Consider the following 14,114-nt stretch of genomic DNA (forward strand, 5'->3'; position numbering starts at 1 on the left):
GATTCTTATATTTTGGGACGGAGTTACTACAAGATATATACTTCCTCCATTCTCGAATAAAATTAACGTGGACACTAATCTAGTTTAGACTTTGATTGCCTGGCTTTTTTTTCTAAAGAAAACTATAAACACTTAGAAATATGTTATAGATATGCTATATTATTGATGTCTGTAAAAGCTTCATGAATATGAGCATCCATTTTTCATCACTCATAATATAATCATCAGAAGTAATTTATGGTCATAATCAATTATAAAAATTTTTAAATAAGTGATGGGGCAGCAAAATCAAGTTGAGTTAAAAAAAAACATTGACAACCATGGGCCGTTGGTATGGTAGGGAAACTTTTCAACCACTAGGGTGGATACCGGGTGAATATCTACCCCGTTTATTACATGCCACTTAAATGGTTATAGAAAAATGTTTTAGAAAAATAACAAGATAGATTAATATGAAATATAACACTTCATAAATATACCAGTTCAACTTCAGTTTCGATAAGTACTAGTTAGAGTTTAATATGTTATTTTTGTTATAACTTGAAGTCGAATTTGAACTGACATATTAATTTTATTAATTTTGTTGAGTGATACATTTCATATTAATATATTTTTAATAATCATTTAGTAGTTTACATGGAAAACCGGGTGGACGTTCATCCGGTAGATTGCCGTAGGTAACATTTCGGCATAATGATCGGCGTTAACTCTATAAGTACTACTAGTCGAAGAGCCGAGCAGCGTGCCCGCTGTCACGCTGTGGCGACGCGCCTCTGATCATCCGACGAGAGCATTCGTCCTCTGATCGGCCTCTCTCGCACATTGCTTAATTAGCTACAAGCTACGAGGCGGCAATGGCAGCGCCACCTCACGATCACGGCGGCCGCCTCCGCGTCCTCCGAACCGAGCACGTCACGCCGTCGTCGACCGGCGATGACGCCGACGCGCTCTCCGAACGTGCTCTGCCGCTCAAGCCCGTCGAGCCCGTCGAGCGACTCTTCCTCTACCGCCTCGCCCCCGGCGCCGCCGTCCACGGCGTCCTGTCCCACCTCGCCGACTCCTTGTCCCGCGCGCTCCGCGCCTTCTACCCGCTCGCCGGCCGCATCCGCCTCGCGCCCGGGAAGACCGACCGGTACGAGCTGTTCTACCAGCCCGGCGACGCGGTCGCCTTCACCGTCGCCGAGCACGACGGCGCCGGCGTCGACGAGCTTGCCACGGACGATCCCAGGGAAGTTGCCACGATTGCGCCGCTAGTGCCGGCGCTCCCGCGGGGCGGCGCGGTGCTCGCCGTGCAGGCCACCGTGTTGTTGGGCCTGCGGCCGGCGGCGCCGCGCGTTCTCGCCCTCGGCGTCACCGTGCACCACGCCGCCTGCGACGGCGCGAGCTCGACGCACTTCCTCCACACCTGGGCGGCTTCCGCCTGCGCCGCCGCCGGAAATGTCCCGCCGGAGCCACCAGTCATGGACCACAGCTTCATTGTTGACCGCAAGGACATCCACGACTTGTTCGCCGCGCCCAGGGCTCAGAAAGGGTTCGATTCGCCCGACGCCATGGACAGGCTCGTCGCCACGTACGCGCTGTCGTCAGCGCAGCTGCAGAGCATCAAGGACGCCGTCGCCGGCGAGGCGGCACGCCGCGGCGTCGTCCCGCCGCCTCGGTGCACGTCCATCGTCGCGACGTACGGCGTCATGTGGCTGTGCCACCTCCGAGCTACACATGGCCACAACAACGACGGCGGCCACGACGACGGCGGCGGCCGCGCCTACTTCCTCTTCGTCACCGACCACCGGCGGCGGATGGAGGGCCGCGTCCCAAGCAGGTACTTCGGCAACTGCGTCGGCCCGTGCTACGCCTCGATGCCCAGGAAGGCGGCGGCCACCGCCACCGTGACCGACGGCGTCTTCACGGCGTGCTCCGCGGTGGCCGCCGCCATCGACGAGGCGGTGCACGGCGAGACCGGATACTGGGAGAGGTACCCAGAGCGCATCGTCGAGGCCAGAAGGGACGGCGCGCCGTTCTCGGTGGCTGGGTCGCCGAGGTTCCGCGTGTACGACGTCGACTTCGGGTTCGGGACGCCAGCGAAGGTGGAGATCGCGTCCGTGGCGAAGACCGGCGCGATGTCGGTGGCGGAGGGCCGTGGCGGCTCCGGCGGCATCGAGGTGGGCATTGCTCTGCCGCCGGAGCACATGGGGAGGTTCAGGACGTACCTCGCCGACGTCATCGCAGGTGTGATCTGATCAGCGTGCTTGTAGCAAAATGACATCTCCAGCAGCAGCCCCTACTTTAGAGCCCTAAAGATCAAATGGGGGCTGCCACTAATTCTTTAGGACACTAAAAATATCATTAACTCTAGCAGTAGCTCTCATATTTTAGCCCCTATTTCTTTTTCTCTTTTATTTTAGTATAAATTGTATGTTTGTGTCTACTTTAACATCACAATAATTTAAACACAAATAATTCTAGCACATGAAATTCAACCATATTGAAAATTACAATTTTAAACACCATGATTCAAATTTGAATTCAAAATTTTTAACATGAAAATGACATGTCCTACAAGAAAGTATTGAACACAACCGATAGTTGACAGAAAATGCAACGAAACAAACTATCGAGCACCATGAAGCGCCCACAAATGTTCCAGAAGATCATCTCGAAGTTGCTCATGTGCCTGTCGGTCTTCAATTTCTTTATGTATCTGTAGAAACTTCTCTAACCAAATTTATTGCGTCGTTGGTACTCCTCTTTCCTCAACACCTCACTATCCCCTGATCATAATCGAAGTCTACATCTTCATCTCGCTCACTGTCAATGAACATGTTGTGCATTATTACACAAGCTGTCATTAATTATGTACCATAGGGTCTCGGTATCCCAAAATTTAGCAGGACCCCTCACCATTGCAAAGCGGGCTTGTAAAACACCAAATGCTCTTTCAACATCCTTCCTCACTCCTTCTTGAACTTTTGTGTAATGGATTCTCTTGTTACCCTGTGGATTGGAAATGGTCTTCACAAAAGTGGCCCAGGAAAGGTATATGCCATTAGCAAGATAGTAACCCATAGTGTATTTCTTACCATTCACCATAAACTCTAGCTCTGGAGCTGTCCCTGAAGTAAGCCTTTGAAAGAGTGGTGATCTCTGTACGACATTGATATCATTAAGAGAACTTGGTAATCCAAAGAAGGAATGCCAAATCCACAAATCTTTAGATGCAACAGCTTCAAGAATCATGGTTGGCCCATCCACATGCCCTGAGTATTGCCCTTTCCAACCTGTTGGGCAATTCTTCCACCTTCAATGCATACAGTCAGTGCAACCTAGCATCCCTGGAAACCCTCTTGGAGTGTTCATAGCCATCAACCTTGCAGTGTCATCAGCTGTTGGTGCCCTCAAGTATTGGTCAGCAAACACATCCACCACAGCCTTGACAAAGTGTTTGAAAGCTTCTATCATGGTGTTTTTTGAAATTCTCACAACTTCATCAAGACTATCGGCTGGAATATCATATGCAAGCATGCGAACTGCACCATACACCTTTTGCAATGCAGTGGCACCAAGAAGACCCACCGCGTTTGGTCTTTGCCTAAAGTAGTCATCATGTGCCTCCACACTAGCCACTATGCGCAAAAAGAGCTCCCTTGACATCCTCCTGAACCTCCTTCTAAATAATTTTGCACTATATATAGGAGGATCTGCAAAATAATCAGCCACTATGCGCAAATTGCCAGCAAATCTGTCCCTGTAAATTATCTCTTGACCCATGACTGAACCACGATGCTTCCTTTTGGTTCTCTTATGCTCTATGTCAGTAAGAAGAGCAGCTGCAATATAGTAGTCATCGTCGTCAGACGCTTCCTCCTGCTCCCACCATTGAGCAAGGAGATCATCATCATCGTAGAAATCCATATAAAATAATCACTACCATCACAATATTGTAAATTAATAAGAAAATTTAATTTCCACTATCTCAAATAACAAAATAGACAATTATATTCATAATAATACACAGTACGGAGTATATATTTAAGACTCAAAGCCTATAAAAAGAAGTGCTACATAAGACCTTGTTTATATGGGACTACTTTTAAGTCCCTATCACATCGGATGTTTGGACACTAATTATAAATATTAAACGTAGACCATTAATAAAACCCATCCGTAATCTTGGACTAATTCGCGAGACGAATCTATTGAGCCTAATTAATTCATGATTAGCCTATATGATGCTACAGTAAACATTCTCTAATTATGGATTAATTAGGCTTGAAAAATTTATCTCGCAAATTAGCTTTCATTTATATAATTAGTTTTATAAGTAGTCTATATTTAATACTCTAAATTAATGTCTAAATACATAGACTAAAGTTATGTCCCTGGATCCAAACACCTAGTGATCCATAGCAACGACAGTTCAGTGCAGTGCTAGTAGTATGTACAGTCCCACGATCCAATGCAGTGCTACTAGTACAAGCACAGTGTTTGAGATTCTTCTCTACCACCGAAGAAGTCTACTACTCCTACAGTTCTAAAAAAAATATATAAAAACAAATCAATGTCTAACACAAAAAGTGGTCAAGTATAATACTTCTCTGCTAGTAGTACTCCTACCACAGAGATTAGTTCAATCCAGAAAACTCTAGCGGTCCGTTTGGTTGGAGGGAGTTTTTAGGAGGGATTGGGAGCTTAGAGGGATGGGGCTATTATTTGTTTTGTTTGGTCAGGAGACAAGGGAATTTTGGTGGGATGGGGATGGGGAATTGAGGAAGGAACTCCCTCCTTTTCAATACCTGGGTAGGGGTGGTAATTGAGAGGGAATTTCTCCTTTGCTTTGCCTAAACAAATCTCAGCCATCCATTTTCATTAATGACCTAATCTCCAACTAAACTCCCTGTCAATTTCCACCACCTCTGCCAAACAAGATATTGGGAATAAAAACCAAATTCCCATCTTAATCTCACCATCAATTCCCTCGTGTAAACTCCCAATCCCATTCCCTCAAGGTGCCAAACAAGCCGTAGGGGGCAGAGAGCGGCGAGCATAGGGCGGCGTGTAGGCTGGCTTGGAGCGGTGGCCCTCCGGCAGTGCGAAGGCGGTGGCCCTCCATCCGTTGGGCCAATGGGGCAGCGTGGGGGTGGGCAGCCACCGGTTCTCCTGCCGGCGAGCGGATAGTGGCATGCGGGCGGACAGCGGTAGGGACGATGGCCGTGCAGCAGGAGGACCATGGTAGTGCGGGGTGGTGTGTGGACAGCAACGTGCGGACCGACGGCGGGAGGTCGTGCGACACTGTGTGGACGGCGGACTCGTGAGGGCGGCGGCCGGAGGACCTTGCGGATGATGGGCGACAGAGGTAGGGGAAATTCTCACCTTTTTGTGCCAATCTTGCCGGAGGTGCAGGGGAATCGATGGCCGCTGGTGCCGGAGCCCAGATGAGATCCAGCATCGTGGTGCCGTGCGGGAATGTGACGAGAGCGTGAAAGTGAATTGTCGTTTGGCGCCAGAAAAATATCGATGGGGCTATGCTCGGAGCCCCCAGGACTAGGGGCTTGGGGGTGGATCTGAGGGCCTTATTATTTTGGGGGCTAGGTTTAGGGTCTTTACTGGATCTAGTTTTTTATGTTAACCCTCAAAATTTATTTAGGGACTGGGTTTAAGGTCCCTGCTGGAGATGCTCTAAGGACCATTTTTGGTTCGAAGCCTGCAAAATAAATGTCCTAATAAGTTATCTGCACTCTGAATAGTATTGCTACCAAAATTCACCGATACCACACATAGCTGGGTTGCCAAAATATTTTGGCATTACCAAAATATACTTATGCTTTGGTAGCCAACATTTTTTACATGCATGGTACTTAGCAAGCCTAAACAATCGTAAGTACCACCACTGGACTTTATTTTCTCTCGTATAATCTATTATAATAATGGAATAGCTAGATTAAATCGTCATGTGGGCTTTAAGGGACTACTGGGTGATTAAGAGATCTTATTCACCAATCTCTACCGCCCACCCACACGCGAAAATTGGCTCGCCCGCCCGGGACAATCGGTGTTGTAGTAGTGGGATCAGCTTTTTGCAGGCGGCCAGCCCAACCGCCTGAGGGCAAAGGCCTGCGAAACTAGTGTATTTCCGTAGGCGGGCAAACGGCCGCGTAAAGAGCAAATTTAAAGACCACAAAAAAACCCAGAAAATTCAAACATTCCTATAAGAGCATATTCAAAAACCTCCTAATCCATTCACAAATTCATCACAATCCTCAAATCCATTCAACAAATTTATCACAATCTCCAAATCCATTCAACGAACTCATCACAATACTCAAATTCATTTAACAAATTCATTAGATATCATCATAAAGCAGAAAATTCATCGTCGGTCGAAGCCCTGCCGCAACCTGAGAGCCCCCACCCTGACCTCCTGACGCCACCGCCGGTCAAAGCCGCCACCACTCACTCCTTCCACCGGCGTATCCAAGCGCCCGAGGACAGCCGACGGCAGATCCGCGCTCCCGAGGATGGCCAACGGCAGATCCATGCACCCGAGGCCAGCAGGAAGCGAATCCCATTGCTATTGTCCAAGCACCGTCATTGTCATCGTCGCAGCCAGTCGCAGCCGTCATCTTCGCCATTGCTGCCGTCGTCGTGGCCGGTGGCGGATCCAAGCATTGTGCCGTTGTCGTCATTATCGGCTGGAGGCAATGGTGGGGGGATAGGGATGGAGGTGGGGAAGGAGTGTGAGGTAGTGGGAGTAGGTGCAGGGAGAGAGAGAGCTGAGGGAGAAGAGGGGATGGAGGAGAGGAGCCATGACCTAATAGGATCCCCATATTTTACGGACGGCTTGCAAAAATCATATATTCGGACGTCCGTTATGAAAATAAATGTTTTTATAGGCGGATCTCTTAAGACTCCAAACATAAAAATTGATTTTGCCAGGCGAGGCTAAATCTCTATTTTTGTAAACGGTTATAAGAGAGTATTTTTTTCTCTCCACCTGAGAAAATAAAAATATGTTGGTAAAAATTGTTTTTCTAGTAGTATGTGATTTAGAGAGGTTATAGATAAACATGAAAATATTAAATATCTAAATAATACACCTCAGTAGAGGGAGTGTAGTAGGAATCACAAGCAATATCATAATGGATGACAAATAAAAGTTTTTACTTCCTCTGTTCTAGAAACTAACAACATAGCTAATACTATATCAGACACAATCTACTGTTATGAATCTGAACATTTTTTTAAAAAAGAGACACATAAAGTAGTAATAATTTCCCAACCCAGTGAGGTGGTGTTTTGATCCAGGGACTTAACTTTAGTCTCTATATTTAGACACTAATTTAGAGTATTAAATATAGACTACTTATAAAACTAATTACATAAATGAAAGCTAATTTGCGAGACAAATTTTTTTAAGCCTAATTAATCCATAATTAGAGAATGTTTATTGCAGCATCACATAGGCTAATCATAGATTAATTAGGCTCAATAGATTCGTCTCGCCAATTAGTTTAAAATTATGGATGGGTTTTATTAATAGTCTATATTTAATATTTATAATTAGTATTTAAACATTTAATAAAAAAGTTTTAGTCCCATCTAAACAGGGCCTCAGAGACCCGAGAATGAAAAACCATTGGCACCCAAAACCACCAGACAGCCAATTTCACTAACTTTGAGGTCAACCGTCGTAGCCACTAGCCAATTTCTTCTGACCCACGGCAATAGCGGCCAGCGAACGCCTCAGGATCAACACCGCCAAACAAAAATAACGGATGGTCACAACCTTGATATACATATCCAAGTGCCAAATTGCCAAATGCACATGGGGCTGCAACGTACCTTAGCCTCCGTATCATTTATATTATTGAGCTTATTATTTTGTACAATTTAATTACTCATCTAGATTATAGAAATATATTAAATATTTTAATTAGTTAATACACTTAACAAATAGTTGAAAATAAGTAGGTCTAAACAATGCAATAATTATTTTAAGCAAACATATATTTTAAAGGTCGGAGCATCTGCTTTAATAATTATGTAAATCATCTGAAAAGAACGAAGCCTAGCCCATAAACGTCAAGAAATCATGAGAAAAAAAAGAAGCACTATATACTTATTCTACTATCTCACTGAAGTTTAAATTCTATTACCTTCTTTACGCATACATGGGACGTTTCGTGCTGTGGTTAGAGATTTAAACCATTATCTTCACTTCAATGTGTGGCATTCCATGTTATCACAAAATATCGGTGCGGGTTTTCCCTATTTTACGTCCTTTTAATGGAATACAAAGCCCAATCATTTCATATTTTCGCTTATGTTTATGCTTATAAGCTAATATTAAAATATAATTTTGTACTAGGAGTTGATTTTATGGTTTTCTGATCATCGTAGTTTCCAACATTTGCTTTTCAATCGTTAAAGACACATATATATAACTCATAAATTACTTTCTAGTTGATAACAAGCGGTTCGGATATGCATAGTAGTTTGTAAATGCTACTATAATTTGAGGATGTTGTATATCCATAATGATACTTATACACATTTATATCGAGACACTGCAATATTGGCCGAAAAAAAATAAGAAAATGTAATGGCTTAGGGAAAGCACAATTGATGTGATAGTGTAGTTGTGCTAGTGCAGTTATGAGTACCTGACTCTACTCGCTAGGTTCAAATACTTGCTCCGTAAACATAATTATATGTATTAATTGGTGCAAAGTCTAGAAAATATACTTCCACTACCATAGGACAGGGTATCCCAATCGATCCATCTGTGAGTGATGAAGACTTGAGGCCCGTTACAAAGGTACTTATATTTGTTGGGCTACAAAATACCCCGTCACATAGGCACCGAGAGGCAGTATATAAGTCCTCAGAACCAGGCCCGTCACCGATTACCCTTATCGAAAATGGGGTTTGGTGGTGGCCCATCTATCTATCTATCTATTATCTATTCTATTCTATTCTATTATATACTAAAAGTCCATTAAACTTTCTACAAACGCTCCCAAGCCACCATGTGGCACTCCTACAAACGCTCATAGGCTGCCACGTGGCACAGTCAAATCTCACCGTCGATTTTCATTTAAATTGGTAGACCCATTATTTTATACCGTTAGATTAGACCTGTACATGCCGTCGATTTTCACTTAAATTGGTGGACCATTTATTTTAGATCAATAAGTTAGATATATGTACATGTGTATACTACTTAAAAAGTACACGTAAGTACGTATTCCAGAAAATATCTTTCAAAAACTACCGATTAAGTTTGTGCATAGTATTCCTGCCAAAAAAGAAAAACAAACGTATGTATGTACTTATGAACTCCCCGGTTGCACTTTTTTTTTCTTTCTTACATTTAGATTTAGATTAGATGAAAAGCAGACTCCAAACACCCCGTGCACGCACGTAGGCCCGTATGTAAACTTCCTCCATCCTCCAAGAGTCCTCTCTCTCACCTTCCTATTGTCTAGCTAATATTTTAAATTTAGAAAAAATATTATAAACAAAAAATTTAACCCATTAATTTCCATTTAATTCAGTAGATCCATAATATTAAACCAGTGAAACCATTAAATCCACATATGAGAAAACACTCTTCTAACTTTAAACATATATATGTACCACTGTCTTTTGCCATTTGTGTGATAACCAAATAACAATGATACAATAAAAATATACTAAAACCACACTGAATAATAATACACATATAAGTTGGGTATTATGCTTTAAGGTGTAAATATGTACTACATTCATTTCAAAATATAGTAACTTTTAACTATGATTTTGAACAAGCATTAGTCCCGATTCATAGCTAAAAATAATTATATTTTAGGATAGAGGGAATATGTTATTTCTAGTTGTATTTTAATTAGACGCATGTCATTGAAAAATCCATGAAAAACATAAATGGGTTGAAAAATGTAGATTATATAATAGTTAAATTAGACTTATATTTTCGAGAATAAAAATTACTCCAACAACAAAAAAAATACACATATATACAAATGACACTTCTAAATTTATCATAAATGTATTTTTCAAGTATTTTTTGTTTTCTCTATTCATATATTATTGGACAATTAAAGAACAAATATATTCTTTTGGCACCATATTGATGTTTTTTTTATCTTCTACTTAGCCTTCGTTCCATCTAGCTCATTGGTTGAGCATGTCCAGGGCACACAAATCGACGTAGGTCACTAGCGCAATATTTATTAAGTATTAAGTATTATAAACTCGAAAATGAATTTATTTGATTTTTAAAAAAAATTGTATAGAAAATATTTTGTAAATACGCACTATTTAGCAATTTGGTAAACATAGTCACGATAACTAAGTGAGTAGCCAATCAGATAAGCATTTTAGAACTTAACCATAAATTTGTTATTTATGTACTAAAACACTTAACATGTAGTATACAATATATAATTTGTCAATCAAGAATATCCTAACATATCAACCAAATGTCCCCACTAATTTATCCCTATGTATATAGGTTTTATATACTATCTACCAATTGCCAAGTCATATTGCTTACATGGTATCTATGCACAGTGCGTCTAATAATTAGCTGACATCCAATAAACATGTTTGTCATGAAGCACGGAGGTTAAATTAAGGACGATACTAAGGCTGATTTTCATTCGTTAGAGTTGGCTGGCACGGAAAACGAAGCAGTTCATTAGAGTATAATTAATTAAGTATTAGTAAAAAAACATGAAATATGGATCAATATGATTTTTTTAAAGCAACTTTCCTATAGAATATTTTTGTAAAAAAAATACATCGTTTAGCTGTTTGAAAAATGTGCATGCGGAAAATGAGGGAGGAGAGTTAGGAACTCTCAGTGCCGAACTCAGCCTAAGGGCAAGTATGAACAAATGATAGGTAAATAGAGAGTGCCACCAAGCCACATCAAATAATAGTTGACTACAAATAGATTGTGAGTATGAGTAATAGCATTCTTACACTCCTACAAACACTCCTAATTAAGATGTTATGTGACGCTCTAATAAATAAGAGAAAATATAAGAAAAGGCAAAACATATAGTCATCAATTTACACTTAAACCGATCAGTTCATGATTTTCAACCATTAGATTTGGTCTATTCTATTCCCTTGCTCCTAGAAATCAGCTAATCTATCCCTATGTATGTATGTACACAAAAGATATCGAAAAGAAGAAAAACCGAAGAGTGCATACGATCCATCCCATCTTGGTATAGTTTTTCGTTTCTTTCTTTATAGCCCTATGGTTTTTCTTCAAATTGTGCATATATGTAGCAGCCACTCCTGACGATGTTGTCGAAGAAGCAACACCGCTATGGTGCCGCTTTACGCCATCCCACCAATTTTCTTGAAAGGTTTTATTTTAAAAAAAATAATGTAAAGGCGATCATAGACGCTCATATAAACATGTACATACCCACCCATGAATACATATACGCACACCCTACCCCATATGAGAGAAAAATATTTGTTAAAAAAAGGAAAAAGTAAGTGCGTACGATTACTATTCACCAGAAAAAATATATATACATACGTACAATCGGAAATGTCATACGGAACCATATTATATCATTTTTTAATTATGTTGTTCCCATGTAAATAGTGTTAACAATTAGCACAAATAATTTCAACAATATAAATTATTCCTTCGTATATTACCAACAAACATGCATAGGTGAATTAGATGTATAATAAAAGAAAAAAAAATCAAAGTCTATATTATGTTTGCGAAGGACAGTGATAGGCGAGTTTACATATAATTGAGACAAAGTGATTTCTGTTTGAATATGATAGCCATTTTCATTTAGTATATAAATTCTATGGTTTATTTAACAGTATAAATATTTTTTCTTTTACGATTATATGTTAATGTTGGGTTCTTATAATGAAATATAGTGAGACATGACTTATTTTAGTATTCTTTTTACAAACAATAAATAAATTGCCCACGCATCTGCGCGGGCTTCCTTTCTAGTTAAAAGTAATTGGTGATGGGCCGCAACAAAACCCCATCACCGATTAGGGTCATCAGTGACGGGCAAATGCCATGGTCCGACAAAGATGATTGTGAAGCTCGTCACCATTCAGAGTTAATCTTTGACGGAGTTTGGTTGCGGCCCGTTATAGATAGCCACACAATAAATACCCCAAGACTTTCGAGGAATAGTTAACCCAACAAAGTGATAAGGGATGTTAGGTTCCGATCTTCCGATAGGTATTGATAAATAGTCAATTTGGGCGGAGTCGTGACACAACTCGATCTGGCATCTGAACAAACATGCTACTGAGCCCCGCAATCACAGCACCACATCTTCTCTGGTTATCAACCGTGCCGAAACCCGGTTGACCTCGCCGAGAAGGCTAATCCCTGCATGCGAATCGAAGAACACAAGCAAAAACAACATAGATTGTAACCAAATTACATATGAATGATTAAACACATGAATTTTGGGGTTCTACAAACCGATCTAGCGGCGAAACTGTTCTTAACAAAATAATCTAAGCAAAAACCGACTCTAAACGATGGCGGCTACTGAATAAATATGATTAGGGACGTCCTAGGGTTGGCCTAGGGCGCACACCCCTTGGGGCTAAGCCCATGACACAATTCAAGGCCCAAAACTCAAATCGGATTCGCACTGGATGAGGTACGTGGCTTGTTTTGCAGATTTCCGGCAGCTCGGTAAGAATTTTGACAAGGGACCAAAACCATCTGAAAGTAGACTTCATAAGCTTTACAACAAGTACTAATGGGCCCCAAAATTCCTTCTCTATCAGCGGCTAAGTCCATTTGAAATTGATGCTGTGAGGAGGCCCAAATCTGAATCCAAAGAGTATGGAACTTTATCTCTTGTCTTCTATGGACAAAAAGTAACATGGTGAGATGAAAGAAGACTTGGAGAAGGTCTTGGTTTGGTCCCCAATCAACTTCTTCAATCAACCACGCATTTCTTACATTCGGTCTCTTTTCTTTCGCCCAAGCAAGTAACTCTGCAAACGAAAACACACAAAACTCATTGTGTAGCAACATTTGTGTCAGGGTTATGGATACCACATACCTAATAGTAGTTAACTAAATCTACTCGATGCACATTATATTCTCCTTTGCTATCATAATTGCCAATAACATGAAAAATCACATAATAAGGGCATGGCAATTCAAATCTAGCAAACAATTTCTTCTCTAAGCAGTTGAGTGGACAAAAATCATCAAATTGAATATATCCCCAAGTATTTAAAGAAGATAGCAATTTAAGCTCTTCATTCTCGCTAACAATGTGAATAACATGTTTAAACTCAACACATGATGGCTCTACTATAGAACTAATATATTCATTCACTAGTTGTGGCATGGATATAAGTGAAGCATCGCACAACTCTTCTTTATCGCAAGAAACATAAGCAAATTGTTTTGTGACAAAGGTATTTCAACAATTGTTTCCACTATGGGTTGCTCTAATGTAGCACAAGTAGTGGACATAGTTGGCACATCATAATTATGCATACCTTGAGTAGTTGTAGCACCATTATCATTACCTTTTTTTCTTATCTTCAGAAATTATAGGCACTTAGTCAATTAAACATTCCTCAAGTATGCATGAAACTATGGATAGGTCTTTTTGCTCTCCATCTTTCTTCTCTTCCTCCTCATCATCTTCAACATTGGAGGTGCTGATGTAGCCATCTTCCGTAGCAACGTATGCCCGTTGACTAGGGCAAACCTTCTGCATATGGCCAAATCCTTGGCAATGGTGGCACTGAATGCGTCCCGTTGAAGCGACGGATGAGGCACTCTTGGCGGGTACCTGCAAAGAACTTGTACCTAAATCTGCAGGTCGTGGAGGAGGTGGTTTTGGCGCTGTAGAAACTCCAGACGCAACTGGTTGCTTGCACGCTGGTGGGGGCGCCCAGAAAGAGATAGGCTTGGGCAGACTCGAAGATGGCGTCGTGCGCGGTGTGTACGTGTTCGTCTTGTTCTTGACCTGTTGATCATGCCCCTGTAATTCCTTCTCTGCAAGCATAGCAAACTGAAACAACTGGTTGACAATGTTAAATTCCTTATTATCTAATATGTCCTGAATCTCGCGCCTCAA

General features: G+C 41.5%; 1 protein-coding gene and 1 pseudogene across 1 annotated transcript; one reads left to right on the forward strand and one right to left on the reverse strand.

Moving 5' to 3' along the window:
- The first annotated feature begins 748 nt into the window (after window positions 1-748).
- Window positions 749-2,425, forward strand: LOC4329375 (phenolic glucoside malonyltransferase 2). The gene has a single exon (XM_015768947.3). It carries the CDS (start codon window positions 855-857, stop codon window positions 2,235-2,237), a length of 1,383 nt encoding a protein of 460 aa, XP_015624433.1. The 5' UTR covers window positions 749-854; the 3' UTR covers window positions 2,238-2,425.
- A 183-nt stretch (window positions 2,426-2,608) lies between these two features.
- Window positions 2,609-3,909, reverse strand: LOC136355249 (uncharacterized; annotated as a pseudogene).
- Window positions 3,910-14,114: the final 10,205 nt, after the last annotated feature.

The sequence above is a fragment of the Oryza sativa genome, chromosome 2 (genome assembly GCF_034140825.1).
Source record: "Oryza sativa Japonica Group chromosome 2, ASM3414082v1".
Lineage (NCBI taxonomy): Eukaryota > Viridiplantae > Streptophyta > Magnoliopsida > Poales > Poaceae > Oryza > Oryza sativa.